The following is a 19,391-nucleotide window of genomic DNA, read 5'->3' on the forward strand; positions in this document are numbered from 1 at the left end:
CATATCTTTTTGGCACAGATCTTCTGCCTATGCAAAAAGAAAAAAAAAAAAAAAGAAAAGAAAAGAAAAGAAAAAGGGGGAAAAAAAAGAGGAGGATGATAGTAAAATAGTGGTTGATATCAGCGTTTTTCCCTATTCCATTTTATTGATAATGACTCATCAACCAATGTAACATGCTTCCAAATTTTCTGTTAACTTTATTGACATACTCAACAGCTTTGTGGGACTGAGCCCTAAGAAAACCAGCTTCTCTGCAAATCTCTTTATAATTCCTATATTGCCCATCATTGTATTAAGCATCTTCTGACTATTTTCTGTGACCTTTACTCAGAAGACACCTAATGGAAAATCCTCTCAATCAGTACGACTCTTGTGCTTTGAAATTAGGCTAAAGATAGGAAAATCACAATGTAAAAATAATGCTGTCCTTCTGTATTTATTCACATTGACTATAACATAAATCCCAACGACTGGAATAGCAATGTGAATCTTTCTATGAACGGTAAGAGTGTTTATATTTGACACCATCACATGGTTTTGCTACTTTTACTCATAGCAGTTCTGCAAAACTACTCCACTTCTAGTTCATGTAACACTTACCAGCTGTCAGAAGGCATGGTTTTACTGCAGCCTTGAGAAGCCCTGAAAATAATGAAGTGAACAAGATTTAACTGAGAGAAGAATTTTATGAATGACTCCTATTGATGCTGCTGATTCTCTAGACAGATATGACTGACAAATTGTCTTGACCTTAGACTTTTCATGGCATATTCTCATTAGATTGTTTTATTTGCTCACCTTCTTCTTTCCTACCCTCATCTGCTGTTCTCCTTTACTCCCCTCCCCTCATTTTGTCTTGCTTATATCCTCTTGATTAAAACATACTTCCCTTTATTCTTTTTTTTTCTTTTACTTACTCCTTTTACTCCTTTCCATCTCCCTACGTATCTTTACTGATGTCCCATTTATGTTATAAACCACTGAGAATGGAGCCTACATGGATTAATATCTGTAGAAATGAGAAAACTGGTTTGAGCTAATAGCTTGCAGATAAAACACTTCTGAACTACCACAGCAGAAGAGGAAGGGAGGAAGTAGGTATCTTTAAGACCCAGTCATCCTCACTTCAGCTGCAGAAGAATCACGTTTTCACTGGAAGCAGTACAGCTTTAGACTAATTCACTCATACTGTTTTACCACTGTGGTAACTTTTAGGTGACTTCTTTTGAGTGAGGAGGAAATCGTATCAAGAACTCTGAAAAATCCCTCCATGTAATTTGTCTCTTTCACCACAACTTTCAAATGCAAAGGACAATGACTTGATTTGTAGAGAGGACACGCTTCATAGTAACTTAAGACTACAATTCCATTCTTGTTAAAGGACCCAAACTCATGCTTAACTGTAACAACATACAGAAATACATCATGAATACAATTACACATAGGAAACTTTTCCTAAACACTTCTGTTTTGTTCTCTCAACTTTATAATCAGGTAAGACTTTACTGAAGTTAGCTGTTTAACTCTTACCTTGCTATTTTATTCTCACTTTACAAAATCATGCAAGGAATTTACTCCTAATTTATGCCTGTGGAAATAAAACCGTCTTCCAGGTGTTTACAAAAACAACTTCTATACTAGTTTCCTTTGTGCCACTTACTAGGAGTAGTTCATATAATACATATACTGTGTTTTCAAGAAGTTACTGCTGTTAATCATAGAATCATAGAATAGTTAGAGTTGGAAGGGACCTTCAAAGGTCATCTAGTCCAACCCCCCTGCAAGGAGCAGGGACATCCCCGACCAGATCAGGTTGCTCAGAGCCTCATCCAGCCTGGCCTTGAACGTTTCCAGGGATTGGGCATCCACCACCTTTCTGGGCAACCTGTTCCAGTGTTCTACAACTCACATTGTAAATAATTTTTTCCTAATATCCAATCTAAATCTACCTCCCTCTATTTTAAAATCATTACCCCTCATCCTATCACAACAGGCCCTACTGAAGAGCTTCTCCCCATCTTTCTTGTGGGCCCCCTTAAGGTACTGGAAGACCGCTATAAGGTCTCCCCAGAGTCTCCTCTTCTCCAGGCTGAACAGCCCCAACTGTCTCAGCCTGTTGAAAATAAGCACTAAACTATGGAAACCTTACTGGGATGTCTTTGAGGGCTTTTTGGTTTGTTGGTGAAAAGACTTGATTTAGCCTGTACATTTTGGTTTGGGGGAGGCAGATTTTTGTTTGTTTGTTTGTTTTTAAAGTTAACATAAGGAAGATTTGTTTAGCTGGTTTATTTCTTCTGCATGGAGAATGACACGCCTGGTCAGAGCAATAGAGCTTGAACATCAGGAACTCAACACAGAACTCCTACCTCCTTCAGAACTCTCACCTCTATCTATTATTACCTGAAAATGAGAGTGGCTCAAGGCCTCTCAGATGCGCAGGTGTAGAATTTCACTGGCCCATAAACATTCAGGGCAAAATAAATATTGTGAGACAGATAAAACAGATTGTGATTGTAGAAGAAAAGGAGGTAGTACGTACTCTGAGATGGGTGTTTGTCACCCAGTGTTTGTTATTTCTTATCACCTTTCTTCTTCTCTGGAGTATGGCAGCTCCTGCTACCTCTGTACACTACCATAAGCAATTCAGCCCTTTCATTCTCGAGTGTTCTTGTAACTTTTTGAGTGAATACCAATTCCACTGACAGCAATATCTTAGTGTGCATTCTATGTAACTTATTCCACAGTAACTTCAGCTTCAGAGAGATCCTCTGCTGTGTGTCCCATCTGCCTTCCCTTCCACTCCCTAAGAAGTCATTCCAAGTTCTTCCATTACTAACATCAAAGAAAATAATTAATTTTGCTCCTCTCCCATAAGCTTGTCCTCTTTGCATCTGTTTGACCTCAAATTCTCTATTCTGACACATCACTGAATCATAGAATGTTTGAGGCTGAATGGTCTCTAGTCCAAGCCTCTGCTCAAAGCAGGACCAACTTGAACACGTCACTCATGGCCATGTCATGAAGTAACATGTGCCAGGGCGTCATACTTGAAGTGGCAACTTTGAATTGCTTCTTAGGAAATAACTAAAGCTACTTTGGGGGCTAAATTCTGCTTTCATTAAAGTCAACTCTAGTCTTGGTACCAATTTCTCTGTGAGTATTATTTCCTTAGAACTGGGAGACTATGCAGAATTGAATACAACTTAATTTTCTGTTTATTCGGTTAACAAAAATCCTAGCCATTTACGTTTCAACTCTGAGATCATTCCTCAAGCCTCTATAAACTAAACACTTGTTTACAAATACAGGCATTTTTAACACCTCAGAGACAGACACCTCCATTTCCTGCAAAATAATAACAAAAAAAAGTCTCTGTTTTCTAATCAGTATTCATAATTTATCATTGTTGTACCGGAACTGGTGGCAAAATAGCAAGATTAGTTAAAGTTTAAGGTTCCCTTACACTGATTGATTTCTATTGCTTCATTTAAACAACATTAAACTGTACTGGTATATAATTAGTTCTGCCTTTAGTTTCTGGCAGTTTTTCCTGTTTAAGTCATAAGCTCTACTGAGCAAGGTACAAGCATTTGTTTGTGTTATGTCCTTACAAGGAGTCCTGTTACAACAGAATCACAAACTCTTTGGGTCCTCCATAAATGAGAAGGGACTTGATGAGAAAGAATGGAGCTGTATTTCATCGTCTCCTCACACAGCAAAAAATTTTTTCAGTTTGCAAACTTAACAGTGTATGACTTACTGATTTAGCATTTTGCTTGTAAGCTACTATGCTAAATTTAATAAATTAACCCATTCATTGTTAAAGTTCTGCCTTGGACAGGAATGGAAAAGTCTTCAATTAGAAATAGTCTCCCTTTAACCTTACAGAAAACCATCTATGTATTTTCCCTGGATGTTTTTTTCCAGTTGCTACGGTCAGTTGTTTGGCTACAGAAAGATTGTCATCTGACACAGAACAAGGCACAGCCCTTAATTTCAATTGCATGGGGTGTGACCACACATCAGATACACACGCAGCCCCAGTTCCTTTAAGGGGAATAGCTGGACTCCTTGCTGTTAATGACAGGTCTGATCACCTGCCCAGACTAAACCCCATTACAGCCATAGATCTATATCTCAAAAACAATTTGGTTAAGGAACTTCAGCTGTCTTCCAGCAGCTTGGGATCTGTGCGATCTTCTGCTTGTGCCATTGTTAGTGTATATATGTAAACCATTCGGATTTCCTCAGTACCTTGGCAGAGTGATGCATTTAAACAGCCATTACCCAAGAGTTTTTGCTGCAGTGTTTCATAGATGTTTACAGTACAGGTGGTCTTTGGACTTTGAAACAAATATTTACTCTAGTACATGAAGTTAGGTTTCAGGAACTTATCTGCAAGAACAGTTGTGGAATTCGTAAATTCTGGCTTCCCGACAAAGAACATTAGGTTAAATTCAGACACTTTTGACTTTTTCTAGATATATAATGCCAGAATAGACTTTTCTTTCATGTAGTATAGACTGTAATTACTTTTCTGAAACATTTAGTGATAAAAAACTTCATATAAATCTACAATATATGTATAATGCATGTGATATAATAACCCATATTTGCAGATGTGCCTCTTTTATGCTTGCAGTGAAAATATTTACATACCTGAACTGCTTGATACAGGCAAACACATCCGCTTACACACTCAATACTAATCCAGCAAATAATGCACAGCAGAATTTTATATTCATTTTGCATGACTGAAAATTATTGCACAATGCTGTGAGCTCCAGAATTAGGCTTGTATGGCTACCTGGAGAAAAAGACACAACATACATCCAGCAACTTTTTTAGTCATGATTCCTTTCCAGGGGTTATTCACAGCCTATTCAGAAATGCTCCCACCATTATTGCTAAAGATCTCAAATGCTGGTGCTCTGAGATCTGCAGCAAACTGCTAACTAAATAATCTGATTGGTCACATCTTTAGAAATCCCCCAACCTGACCTTGTTACCACCGTTGGTTCAGCCAGGGAAGGCTGCCATTCAAGTAACAGGTTCACATACTTCACCTGGGCAAATATATTAGCAAACAGCAAACATAATTATCTTCCACCAATGTCTGAAAGATTTCACTGCAACTAGTCATTTATCAGTTTCAGATAAACAGGTCTGAAATAAAACACAGCCAAAAATGTTCTTACATGTCTGTCTAAACAGGGGACATTAGATAATGGAGGAAAGGTATGTAGCATCAACCAACACAAATAGTATTAGACAAAAGTGCAAACAGTAACCAGAACACACAAACATTTCTACAGATTCCCATTCATAAACAGAATATGGTATGGAAAATTTCAATCTCACCAAAAGATCTTCAGGCTTACAGACAGTCAGAATCTCACAGTTTCCTTATGATACTCATTTTTTTTTTCCCAAGTCCTTTGCCCTGAAACAAACTAAGTATCTCAGAGTTTTTTCCAGATTTGTAAGTAAATATGGTTTCTTAAGACAAGGCAAGTAAGAGTCAAACATCTATTACTGTGAGCTACTGACATTTTAAATAGCATCCCAGAAATGTTGCCTTGCAAATTTTAAAATTAGTTTTGAAAACCTGTGTTCAGAGGAACCTCTGGGGAATGGCACAAGATGTGCAGTGCAGGATATCACTATGCCTCCCCTCCCTTCCGCTGCTATCTTTGGTTTGGCTTTACTTTAAAAAAAAATTATTAAAATTATTAGGCTAAGAATTTATTCATAATCAACTAGAAAGGAACAATAAGGGCTGAGAGGTGTCTGTAAACAATTTTTGCCTATGCATAAATATATATATTTGACCACATACTTTTTCTACAGTGTAAGAAATTTTTCCTATTACTTTCTCCATCTCTAAACAAGTATTCTGACATCATAGGATGCCTGAAAGCACTTAATTGTGATACTTTGAAATGAGATAGATGAGTTGAAGGTGCTTAGAATAATTAGGCTCTAAACTTTCAAGACAGGATCGTGGAGCTTGTTACAACTATTGTTATAAAACTTTCATATATACTGGGCTCAGTGAATAACTGAGTCATGTACTCTATGCCATTCTTTTTGCAACAGAATGCTTATCGCGAGAGTGAAATTCAAATAATATCCTTTTAAAAAGCAATTTTTTAAAAGTCACATGCAGAATTACTGAAGTTTAAAATTAGAAAAAAAGAATCTTTTAATGATCCTTACAAAATGATTAGTAATAAAGACACATGCACCTAGTGGTTTCTTATTCCCCCTGTTCTTTGTGACTGACAGCCTACTCATTCTCCACTGGAAAATACAGAAGAACCACCAAAGAATGCTAAACCAACCCAAGCTTCTGCTAGAAATAAATGTGCAACAACTTTGTCTTTTTCAAGAGGGCGAACCTTCTGCCAAATAGCAGTAGGTCTAGCTCAGAATTGGTGTAATAATCTCATTTTGACCCTTAGAAACAAGAACACTTTTAGTAAAGAGAAATATCTTGACTATGAATGTCACACCTTACCTATTGTACTGAAACATGCAAAAAGGAATAAAACTAACAAAAAAAATCCTCCTGAATATGATTTGCTGTCAGTGTGAATTAAGACTATAAAATTTTAAAATTAGTTCTTAAGGACCGATTTTTTTTTTATTTTTGCAATGCAGAGTATTCAAGTTATGCTCATCACAAAAATCATAGTACTCCAGGAAATGGACCAAGAACAGTAGATCTTCTCAAGGAAGCAGACCCAGTTTTAGTCCTGTAAAGGGAAACTGAAGCTTACAGCTCTACTAGGCAGGGAAGGAGAAGGATAGAACTACCAACTATTCTCTTTACCATCCTAAATCCTACCCTACATGGCTACACAGGGTACCTATGGGTAGCAGCTCATAGCTAAACATGCGCAAGAACTGCTCTTAGGGTATATATCTTTCTTCTTCCACTCCAGTATTTTCTCATCCCTTGGTTCTTTTTCTTTTTCCCCTGTTCCAGCTAATGGATTCAAGGAGTGTGTTAATTTCCTAAATTCATACCAGTTACTGATTCCTCTTCCAAAGCAGAGAGCTGTTTCCTGTTTCTGAGGCTGATAGCTTACAGGGTTCCTGCTACTGATCCTTCCTTATATCCATAATCCACGTTGCTTGTAATTAAACACCAGTGTTCCTTTGACCTCTCAGCAGTTAGCTAAGATGTCAACCAGAAAATAGAGAATAAAAAAAAAACCCTCAAAACCTATCAGCTATACCTATCAGCTCTTAAAAGAAAAACATGTGACCTGTACACATGTCCTGGTTTTGGCAGGAATGGGGTTAACTTTCCTCTCAGTAGCTGGTGTGTTTTGGATTTTGTGTGTGAAGAATGTTGATAAACACCCTGATGATACGAGTTGTTGTGAATCAGACCAAGGACACTGTCCTGCTTTCCAAGTCTCACTAATTTGCAGATACAGGAAGCTGGGAGAAAGATGGACAGAATAATTGATCCAAACTGGCCAAAGAGAGTATTCCATGCCATAAACGTCATGCTCAGTATATAAGTGGGGGTGGGCCAGGGTGAGTATCTGCTTTCCTGGCATCCATCTTTCTTTCTTGTTTTGCTGGCATCATTCCCTCTACCTTGCTGGCTCCCTTTTGCTCGCCGCTCGGTTTTGTTTCCATGATCGCTGCTCAGGACGGGCTGTATGGGTCATTGGGACATCAGGTGGTGAGAAAATATATATTGTTCACTTTGTATATTTTTTAATATCCTTATATTCTGTTATTATTGTAGTTTTCCCTTGTTATTTTAGTAAATTGTCTTCATCTCAACCCACGAGTTCTCCTTCCTTCCCAATTCTCTCCCCCATCCCACTGGGGAGGGGAAGGGGGAGCGAGAAACTGTGTGGTAATTCAGGCTAAACCATCACAACACATTAGAAGATGCAGACAGTGAAGTGAAAGATCACATTTTATGCTTTTGAAAATTAGTATTGAAATTGGTACCCATCATAAACCAACTCCTCTACATCCTCTTTTCTCTGTCTTTAGAAGTCTTGGCTAATGAGAAAACTAATGGTAAGTCTACACGGCAGTTTATTATTATCACTTCTCAATTGCTACCAATGGCTTAGCATCCCAACAGCAATAGTCAGAGAACAAAGCATTTGGAGGTTTTGGGTAATCAGTTCTATTTTAATACCACTCCACCACAAAACATGTCACTGGGATTCTGTAAGTCTTTAGAAGCAAGGTCAAAGTGATTGCAATGTGTAATTATTTTTAAGACTCATATAGACATTCCCACACATCTGGCATGAATGTTTTGCCACGACTCAAGTGGGAGTCCTGCCAGTAAGTTCAGTAAGCACAGACCTGATCTCCTTAGAAAGTAAAATATTCTCTACAAGGACAGAAAACTAGAATACAAAATTCATTTCCAGATTTTGAATTCACAAATATTTGAACCTATCAAAGCTGCAGGCTTCTTTTTTACAGTGCTTACAACACTGAAATACTGTAATCAGTAAAATTTTGTTTTACTTAATACTACCAAACAAAGCAAAATATAGACTAGTTAATGGATTTTTTTTTTAAAAAGGTTAGATGATCCTTTGATATAAAGAAGTGTGACAAAGAATATTGGTGTGTTGCTCTCAGCTGCATGAACTTACCACACATCTTACCACACATCCAAGTGGCAACTTTCTTGTAGTCACAAAATAATGAGACAGTTGTAGCTGCTAGAGAGGCATTTGAAGAAGCGGCAGGGAAGAGTAGAAAAAAAAAAAAAAAAAGGAAACCTGCCTTTACAGTACTTTATGTTAAAAGACAGACCAAGTATATAGAAATATATAGGTCTGGCTATATCCTTTTTATTTTTTGTGCCAAGCAAAGCTCAGGCAAATTTTAAGACACATTCATACATCATGTAACGATACTGAGTTTCCAAGTGATAGTTTAAAAAAAAAAAAAAGCTAGAAAAGTCAAATAGGAAGGGTAAGGGGAATATGTGTTTGAGTTAACAGTGGCCTACATCTAAGCAGTGGTGAAAACATTTATCCTAAAGATATTAAGAGATCATTGTCTATAAAAATGTGATCTATTGAGATAAGAGAGTAAATATTAAGTGTTTCAGAGGAATAACTGATTATAGGTCTTGCTGAGAAACCTGAATGAACAGTTTTAAAATACAAGCAAATACAATAACACCTAACTCAAGCTCAAGTGGGAAACAAAGTAGTGGTGCATTTTTTCTATAGGCTCCACTTAGATACATTCGTCCACTGAAAAAATGTTGAAGAACAGCTGCCTCAGAACTTCACAGCAGTCCTAGACTTAGAAATTTTCAGCTGTTAGTGCCTAAGGGTAACTTTTCAGTGCAGCTAGGTTTACAATGAAACAAACAGATCCTGTTTCCAGGGTTACAATTATCGGCTAAATAAATAGCATTTTTTAAACTTATCTACTAAACACATCGGTGGCAAAACCACAATTGCTTAAGATAATAATGAACCAAATATAGGTGTGTCTGCATGCAGCCAGTCATTTCTGGAAGAAAGTACATTCAGGAGGTGGAGCAGAAATGAAGCAGAATGATTGGAGAATCCCAACACACTCCCAGGAATGTGACTTGAAACTAAGCAAAGAGGAGCTGCAGTGCCCCTTTGCTGCAATGGGAATTATTTATTATCGGAATGTTTCCTCTCTCCTACCCTCCCTACAACAATTAACCTCTGTTTTCTTCTGCGGTATCTTTCCCTACATGAAGTTTAATTCAATATTGAAACATGAGAGATTTTATTAAGTATATTAAAAGTTTAATAAATAGGAGGTGATTTCTCAGAGGTAGAACTCATGGTCATGTTAGTAAAGAGCTCAATTCTCTTATTTCAACCACAGCTTTCTCAGCAACTTCAATGAGAACAAAATGGAGAACCTTGTAAGACTACATCCTCAGTGCACCAAAAAATGTTTTCCTTCAATTTATTTTTTTAAACAAAACAACAACAATCAGCCCCATTACAGATCTGAAAATAGGATTCAGTTCAATAAGAAAAACAGACTAACCAAGATACTGATCAAGTTCAGACATATTTCCTCCTCCTCCCCCAGAAAAGCCTAATTGCTTTATCTGGAATCTGCTAGACTACATCTAGATTGTAGAAGAACCACTGAGTAATTTCTTTTGTCCATAACACAATTTGATGAACTCAAACTGCAATGGGTTCTTGCATCAAATTAAAATCACATATTTTTCACACTCACTTACACAAGGTTATGGGAAAAAAAAATTCCTTTATAATAGCAACTTCTGTTGAGATCAATGAATGACTACATGCAAAAAGAGGCAAAATCTCCTTGAAGAGTTTATTAAAAGATTCCTAAACCTTCTAAATACTCCTTAGAGAGGCTAAGATTATCCAGATAACTTTGGTATGATATTCCTAAATACTAATGTTCTTTTTCTAAATCAACCCAAGCTTCACATCATCATTTGAAGTACACTGAAATTTTAAATTATAGCAGATGAAAAATGATGGGGAAGAGTTTTGATTTTTAGTGAAGTATATATTTCTGTTTCAGCAGAGACATCAACACAGCCTTTGTAATAGGTAACAACTAAAATAAGATTAACCAACAAGAAGCAAATGGCAACCTTCTCTACTTCACTTGACTGTTTGCCAGTGGATTTACTTTCAGGTGATAATACAAACATGCTTGGTATTAATAATAAAATGGTTTAACATAATAACTTTTTCTAATCTGCCCCAGAATTAACTCATGTCCATATAGTCAAAGGACTAACCAAAGGAAATGGTCGTCTCAGTTTTTTTTTTTCAAAATGGCCACTGACTTTGGGTGCCCGACAACCAAAGATAAAACAGAAGCACTCAGCATCTCCACACAGGCCCTAGTGAACATAATTTCTCATGATGTAGCATCTTGTAGAGTGACTTATCTCAAATAAAACATAGTATAAACAACAATTCTGACCTCTGATTGAAGTTAAACACAGATTTTCGTTTATGATAATAATTCTACGAGGTGCAGGTTAACAGGGAAGACCCACAGTATTTAAGTTGGGTATACATCCGAGAGCTCTCAAATTCTGTGAATCAGTCTTCTGCTTCTTAAAGTTTGCTACACTGTGACAGCTTGAGTAAAAGACACGTTCCTCTACCTTGTCTTTCTTCCACTAGTATTATCCCAATAATACCTACATAAATGTTTATAATAGAATAGCTTCTTCCATCTTATGAACTGAAAAAAAATACACAAGTATAAAGCACAACGACTCTATGAGGATTTATAATGGTAATGCCAGAAAACAAACAAAAGTAAAAAAAAACAAACCAAAACCTCAAATAAGTGTACTGGTAAGATATTTTAAAAAGTAGATCAGTCCTTATCAGCAAATAACAGGACTAGACTCTCTTTTCTAGCTGTAGTCAATAGACAACACTGTTCTTTATCTAACCTGAGTAAAGGAAAAACTTCACAGAAGCAATTAATAGATTAATAGCTAACTTCAAACATGAGTTAACTGTATTAGCAAAGTTTAGAGGAATTCAATTTTACATTTAATCCAGACTAATTCATCTGACTCCATTACCATTTGCAAATGACTGTATAAAGCTTTTGCTTACAAAAAGATAAGTTAGCTTCTTTAGACTGCAAAGGAAAATTATCTATCATAAGAAAGGGGATTGCAGACTTAATAAAACATATTCTCTTAAAAGTTAACATTAAAACAGGCTTGCTGCAACATGTATATCTCCTTCTAGGAGAAAAGCTGCTCACATTGCTGAGCTGAGTTTCCATCTTTGTGAGCAGACTGATAGTTAATCTGATTCATTTTGTCCTATTCTGGGCTTCATATCTGTTTTCATCCTTATGCTTCAGTATTGCTGGAATGAGAACAGCTGTGAATGGGCACCTTACTATCAGCACATTCTCTGGAGGATCTGCACATGGGGTCTGACAGCAGCCTAAATAAGTCTGCTCCTACAGTGAAGCAAAGAAAAATGACAATTTCATAAATCTTCTGTCAGTATTTAGTGTATTATTTTCAGCAACATTTTCCATTATCTGCTGCTGAATTCCATCTTCTTCATTCCACAAGAATGTATTCAAAGGGAATGCAAGCTGTAGCTTAAGTTAAATTAGGTAATTGCTTTTTTTTTTTTTCAATGTATGACTTTAGATTTTATACATAGGTTAAATCGTATTAACACTTCTGAATCACATCAAGAGCAGTAAAAAATAAAATTTTATCTTCTCCTCTGTTCTCTTCCTGTTCCAGGCTCTAGGTTGCTATACTCCAAAGAAGGTTAAAGTTCAGAAGGAGAAGCCAAAGATGATTTTAAGCTGCCTTAATTTCCCTCCAGCCTTAGACATCCAAGCAGAAGTCATCTTTGTTTTGAACTATGTTTCCAAGTTATCTACAGGTTGCTTTGCACCTTAAAAAAAGCACTGAGTCAAGAACTGTTTACCCTCTGGTCCCACACCCAACATAAGAATTCCTATAAAGCTGCAGAAGATGATCAATGGACTAGGACTATGCACATCAAATCCTGAAAAAAATGGGAATTCCTGTAAATAACATTTGAACAACTTATGTCTTTGGTACATGATATAACAGCAAAGGAATAGGTAAATTGCAATCTACTATTTTATTTTGACCCTTGCTAAGCAATTTTCTGATAAAAGTTTCCATTGAAAAATTCAATTCCTATCTAGAAAAAGAATGGGAAATATGAACTGCAAGATCACAAAGAAAGTCACGGTTAAAAATAAACTGAAAGAAAACGACAAACAAAAGTTGTAGTTTTCACGGGTCGTAACTGACAGAGCCATCAGTGTGTTTATTTAGGATGCACTCTAGTGGACACACATATAACAATCAAAGATAGAAATGTTATTAAAAGATAGAAAATGAAAGCCACATGTTGGAAGTAGTAATTAGAATTATTTACTAGCATGTTTTAAAATACTGTCTTATAACTTGAATATTTCCTAATTAATTATGAAGGCTGTAGGAAAGATGAAATTTTCATACTCAACATGATTGGACCTAAAATGTGAATGGACACAAGTTACTTACCAATTTTTGAAAATTTCAATCTAAATAACAAGATTCAGTTATATATACTGGCTCAAAAGAGAAATACCAATTATTCATCCAGTTACTTCATCCCTTTGAGATTGGCACAAGAAGCTGCTGTGCATACAGTGTTAACAGGTATAATTAGAACTGTAGTATCTTAAAATGCGGCCTTAAAATGATACTATTTTAACTGTTTCAGATAAATATAAACTGTGACAAAATTGGACTACTGGATTATCAACCATAAGGGCATATTCATTCCACAGTAAAGGTTCTTGACTGTCGTAAAAATTGCAAACCTATACTGATGCAGAATAAATGCAGATAGTAAAGCCTGACCATCTAGTCACAAAAGTAGTTCCATTTTTCATTTCTTAAAAAGTTACACAAACATTTATAAGTATTTCTACCTGGAAAGTGAAATTTTTCTCTTTTCATTTTAAAGATGTTCATATAAGTCACACCAATTAACAGTGTCCAAAAAGCAATATGGCAATAAAGAGGGCAATGGGACTTCTTAAATAAACATATCTTATTATTATGGGAAAAATAATATATTAATATACTAGAAATCAGTAGTGCTTACCTTTTCAAAAATTGATAGGATTGTGCCTAGTGTGAGCTACCTGAACAGAATAAGTTCTTTAGAGCAGAAAAATATTACATGATTGACCTTTGCCTATTGGGTATACAGATATTTTTAACAGTTGGCCAAAGATACCAAAACCCTTAAAGCTAGCTGTAACATAAACAAATGTGCTGGTTTGGGCTAGGACAGAGTTAGTTTTCTTCATAGTAGCTAGTACAGGACAATGTTTTGGATTCGTGCTGAAAACAGCATTGATAACAGTTTCTGTTGCTGCTGAGCAGTGCTTACAAAGAGTCAAAGCCTTTTCTGCCTCTTACCCCACCAGCGAGTAGGCTGGGGGTGCACAAGAAGCTGGGAGGGGACACAGCTGGGACAGCTGACCCCAACTGACCAAAGGGATATTCCATACCACAGGATATTGTGCTCAGCACATAAAGCTGAGGGAAGAAGAAGGAAGGGGAGGATGTTTGTAGTGATGGCATTTGTCTTGCCAAGCAACCATTACACATGGAGCCCTGCTTTCCTGTGGATGGCTGAACACCTGCCTGCTGATGGGACGTCATGAATGAATTCCTTGTTTTGCTTTGCTTGTGCGTGTGGCTTTTGCTTTACATATTAAACTGACTTTATCTCAACCCACTTTATCACTCATACCCTTCTGATTCTCTGCATCATCCCAGCAAGGGGGGGTCAGTGAGCTGCTGTGTGATGTTTAGTTGCTGGCTGCGGTTAAATCACAACAACAAATTAAAGTGAAATTATCCTAAAAATCTCTTAAATCCCAAAACTGAAGAATGCAGTGAATGCATAACTATGCCCTGAATTTGTAATGATGAGTATTTTCATTACATTATATTGGCAATGACTTAATGTCAATTGTCCAGCTAACCTATATTATTAGAAGACACTAAGATGCAAAGGTATGTTTTAGCCAAGAAGCGTGAGATTTCTTAATGCTGATGTCTTTTCCACTTATAATGAACAGACACAGAACAAGCTTATCTTGACAAGCTTTACCAATATATCAGTGATTACAGAATTTTTTTCTTATAAAAATTAATGCAATCTTTAAGATTATAAAACTTATTTTTATGGATAAATATGGATCAAGCTAAATATTCTTCACATTTTTTAGAAGTAAAGCTTTGAGAACTAACAATGGTATTTAGTAAAGACAACACAGATGCAATTTATTGATTTGCAAATTCAAGAAAAATGCAGAAAAGATAACTTTAAGACCTGACTAATGAAAACAGATATGCAGACACTTGCAGCTCACCTAACACCAGGTTATTATAAAGCCTGGAACAAACACTTCCTGTTATAAAAAGCACCTCATGGTTTCTAAGACAGACAAGATCTTTTAGTACCTCTGTCTACTTAGTCACATAGAAATCAATTTATCTTTTCCAGATAAATTGGAAAAATCTTGTGATTTGATTTTTGCATCTAGTTTGATGGGCAGAACTTTCTATCCATCTTCTAATCTATAGAGCGTTCCCTCTTTCTATCAGATACCATTCAAATTCTTGGAAAATCCTTTCTCAATAATCTTTTATTCTTTTAATATTGATTCAAATTATCATATTGTAGCCTCTACTCCAAAATAATATCGACATATTAATTATAATTATTACACTGTTACACTTCAAGACTCAATGGGCAACAAGTAGGAAATATATTTACTGCTTTAATTTCAATTGCAGTTTTCTTCCTCTAGCCATGTATGTAGCTGTACTAGCTAAAATGGTTTAAGAACAAAAAGGAAGAATCACATGCCAGCATTGACAGCCTTTATACAAACAGCTAGAAAGACCAGAAACTGAAACAACAGGTATGTAAATTAGCTATATATATAAAATATATAAATTAAGACATCACACTTCAGGATCAGCAAATAATGAGTAGAAAATATATTTACTGCTTTCAGATCAGTTAGGAACTTTCTTGTTCTGATTCTGCCATGAGATCTGCCGTACTCTAAAAACAAAAAAGAAATTCTATCAGTTGCCAGCATTAACTGAACTTTGTAAACAGAAAAAAGAGGAAAAGGAAAAAAAAAGGAAAAACCCCACATGACAGACAAGTTGATATTAATCAATATAATTATGTACTCTTCCGTGCAGCAAAATAGGATGAAGTTTATCACCAGACTTTTATTGTAAAACCCAGTGAGTCTGGATGAAGTATTACGATTCTGAGAACAGAATAGTTTTGATAGTATAAGTCTATATATTTTAATGTTATTGATCTGTTCTTAATTTGTAGTTTAATTCAACAAACATATCACTGTAAAACCTGAAATAACATTACCAAAGGCCAAGGTAATCCAACTTTAAATGACTTTAGGCATGAAAACTTGAAAGACGGCATATATAAGAAGCAGCAGGTAAGTTTACTATTCATTTTCACTTCTAATTTTGCAATTCACTTATTTAGAAATACATAAAATATGCCTGAAGCCTCAAGAATACTCTTTAATATATAGTTATCAGAAAACTATAAAAAATGGGACTATATAAGACATTGAGAACTCATCTGATTTACCTTAGTGAAAAAAACCTGTGAAAACCTGACCCTAAGTCATAAGTATGATCATAAATACATTTAGAGAACACTTATAAAACAGGCTATTATTAAAGTAACCTTAAGTATAAAGTATATTAATATCACAATATAAATTATGAGCTAGAATTACACTGCTGCTACTAGAAATTAAATGCGCAAATTATTCAGGCTAATAAAGGAAAAAGCATTCTGATAATGATGTACTAAAACTAGTATATTAACATCTCAAATCATACCACTTGGAATACTCTAACTGGAAAAAGTCAGACAGATATCAATGTCTTTATAAACAGTGAATACTCACAAAGCTCGGTGATTTCACATGAGTTGGCAGTATCTCTTAAATATACTGCCATGCCTTATAATAAATGAAGGCTGATTCAAGGCCTCTCATTTCCCTGGACTGTCAAGTATAAAAGAAATGACAAAAAAAAAAGGGCATACAAGATGTCTGAGGATCACAACATACAGCCACAGCTGTAGTACTGAAAGCAGTACCTTCATTTTGGCACAGGGCTCAGATAACCTGATTCTCAGCAGGTCCTAGCCTTAGTAAGTACTGTGTGTCTTTAGCATCTAGTCTTACGTTAAGTGTTTGCTTAGATATCTCTGCACAAGAGTGCATTCTGCTGCACAAAAAAAAATATACCTCTCACCAGCCAGAAAAATATAAATAACTTCAATCACTCAAAAATGAGTCACTGTTTGTGATTTAGTACACGTTGTATATGACTATCTGTTCGCATGGAAAAGGAAGGCTGCCTTCTCTCTGAGGATATTCCTCCTTTCATTTGTAACCCATCTGAACACAAAAGGGCATTTTAAATCATGAGGATTTAGTCAGCCAACACCACACAGTCTTTTAGAATGGCTTAACTTCTACCAGAGAATAGGCTAAGGATACTTTGGAGGTTGTGGCCAAAATACCATTCCTTAAAACCATAGGAGAAAACTAGCACAGTCTTAACTGCAACAGCTTTAACCTTTGATATGTCAGCACAGAAAAGCAAATCTGTAACAATCAATAATCTCTGTTCTTTCTAAACGCTTACCTCAAGCTGTCCGTTCTCATCTCCCTCCTCACCTGCGGTCAAATTAGGTTCTTCAGGTTTATCTGTAAGTTCAGCTACTGTCTTTTCATTTTCCTATGGTAATGAAAATGAGTTTTCATTTAAAAGTATTCCATGTCATGAATAATTATCTATAAAGAATATTTCAGATGTGTAAAATTGATATTATGTGTTAATATAAAGATAATACTTTAGATGTGTGCTATTCAAATGTGTTAGTGTGTGAATATGGTCTTTGTATGCTTAAGACTTTTTTATCAGGTTTTTTAAACAACAGGAATTTTTGTTTAAATTTCTACATACTAATTTTTCCTATCACTTTCATACTGTCATCTCTCTACAATTATGTTCTGTCAGTTTGTTATCAGAGTGCTCTAAAACCTTACATATCTCTAAAATATTATGTGCTCCACATAAATTTAAGAGATATTCACATTCAAAAGCTTTATTGAGATAAACATGCCAACTATCAGTGTATATTTTTGCTGAAATAGCATTAAAAGACCATACATTTACACAGACACCTGTATACACATTTCTCTCCTAGTGTAAAGGCCTGTGCACCAGAAGAAACAAGAGGCATCCCAATTCCAAACCACAGTTCCTTTTCCAGGTACAACAAACGGACTTTGTGCTGACACACAGTAAAACATTACTGTGTAGACACTTAAATTAGACATGCTTAAGTTATAATACTTGCTCAAACACTGTTAAAGAATGTGAAAGCATCAATTAAGCTGACCTTGCACTAAATTTTGCAACAAATTTATGCTCTGCTATGAATATAAACTAAATAAACTTAATAGAACAGACCAAAATGCAAGTATAAAATCCAGACTGGAGGCAAGGTGTTAGACATTGCTCCCCCATTTTCACAATTTTTTTAAAAATTATGTGTTAGTTCAACACTCATGGGCTTCTGCCTAGTGTTTCATATTCAGTGGCTGCACCTGGAAAAGACAGCTGATTAACAGTATTTTCAAACCACTGACTAAGCTTTAGCTTAAACCTCTTGATCTTCCTGCTGCAACAGCATTTCCTCTTCTTTATTCTTCATTTCCAACTCCTCACGTTCTTGTTCCAACTGAGCCTGCAGTCAGTTTAAGAAAGGACAAATTAGAAGGAAAAAACCCACATTAATTTTTCCCACCTCATTGCTTACAATGTACTTAATGATTGAAATCTTAAGTCTTAAAAAGGAAGCACACAACATAACTGTAGTGTTAAATTACATTGTCTATACATTCTCATTACCTTTTTCTATCTTACTGATGTTACATTGAAGTAGCTTGAGACAATGATCAGTTATTACTCCCAGACCTCCTAGCAGGCCTGTCAAAAAATTTTGCAATAATTTCTAGCTTTATTTGCGCCAGCTCTTGTTCGTAATTAACTACAGGAGACAGTCTACTTATTTTAAGTTACTTTTCATGTAAGCCTTAAATTGCTTGCTTTTTAGCTTAGGCTTCTTCATTTTTTAATAACATTTTACCACATAGTATGTAAGTTTTCCATCCCATGTGCTGACTAATTATTTCAGTTGTTATTTAGAAAAGTGAGATTAAAATACTTGTTTAATGCTATCTTCTATCAAAATCATTATATGGAGACTAGAAGTATAGAGTGCTAAAAGATGCCACAGTATCATACACTACTTATAATTATCTATTATTAAGTATTATTAACCTGACGTTGTTCTTCAAGTTTCCGCTGGATCATTAGCTCTTCTTCCTTCATTTTTCTTAACATTTCGAGTTCTAACAGGGCTGCCTCCCGTTCTTGTTCCATCTTCATCCTCTCCAACATTCTCTATTTCAGAGATAACACAGAATCAATTAAAAAAATAGAGAGATTAAATAGTGTGAATTATATTGTCATGATTTTTTTTTTCCCCCAAGATGGATCCACCTTTTCTTTTTCATCTAAGATTCTTCTGTAATTGTAAATCCAATGTGCCAGATACTCTATTGGATCTGCTGGCCGATGCTCTACAACCTCTGCCAGTCCCTTTTTCAAGCAACTTCCCAGGCATCTCTTCAGATACTGAGACTCCATTCATATCTGCTAACAACAAACAGAC

General features: G+C 35.7%; 1 protein-coding gene across 6 annotated transcripts in view; it reads right to left on the reverse strand.

Moving 5' to 3' along the window:
- Positions 1–19,391, reverse strand: part of LOC147600035 (DPY30 domain-containing protein 1-like) — a 21,000-nt gene continuing 1,609 nt past the window's right edge. For 3 of the 6 annotated variants that reach the window (XM_086751999.1, XM_086751997.1, XM_086751998.1), the window contains exons 2-6: positions 19,220–19,372; positions 18,998–19,120; positions 18,321–18,401; positions 17,294–17,386; positions 12,927–15,653 (exon numbers count right to left, since the gene is read on the reverse strand). In XM_086751999.1, coding sequence (XP_086608125.1) covers positions 15,609–15,653; positions 17,294–17,386; positions 18,321–18,401; positions 18,998–19,120; positions 19,220–19,366 — 489 coding nt within the window. In that variant the 5' untranslated portion in view covers positions 19,367–19,372 and the 3' untranslated portion in view covers positions 12,927–15,608. Of the gene's footprint in view, positions 28–600; positions 643–4,659; positions 4,808–11,790; positions 12,552–12,926; positions 15,654–17,293; positions 17,387–18,320; positions 18,402–18,997; positions 19,121–19,219; positions 19,373–19,391 lie in introns of those variants that run through there. The other 3 variants (XR_015259052.1, XM_086752000.1, XM_086752001.1) reach the window with 3 other exon arrangements.

This window comes from Chlamydotis macqueenii, chromosome 7 (assembly GCF_036417535.1).
Source record: "Chlamydotis macqueenii isolate bChlMac1 chromosome 7, bChlMac1.mat, whole genome shotgun sequence".
NCBI classification, from domain to species: domain Eukaryota; kingdom Metazoa; phylum Chordata; class Aves; order Otidiformes; family Otididae; genus Chlamydotis; species Chlamydotis macqueenii.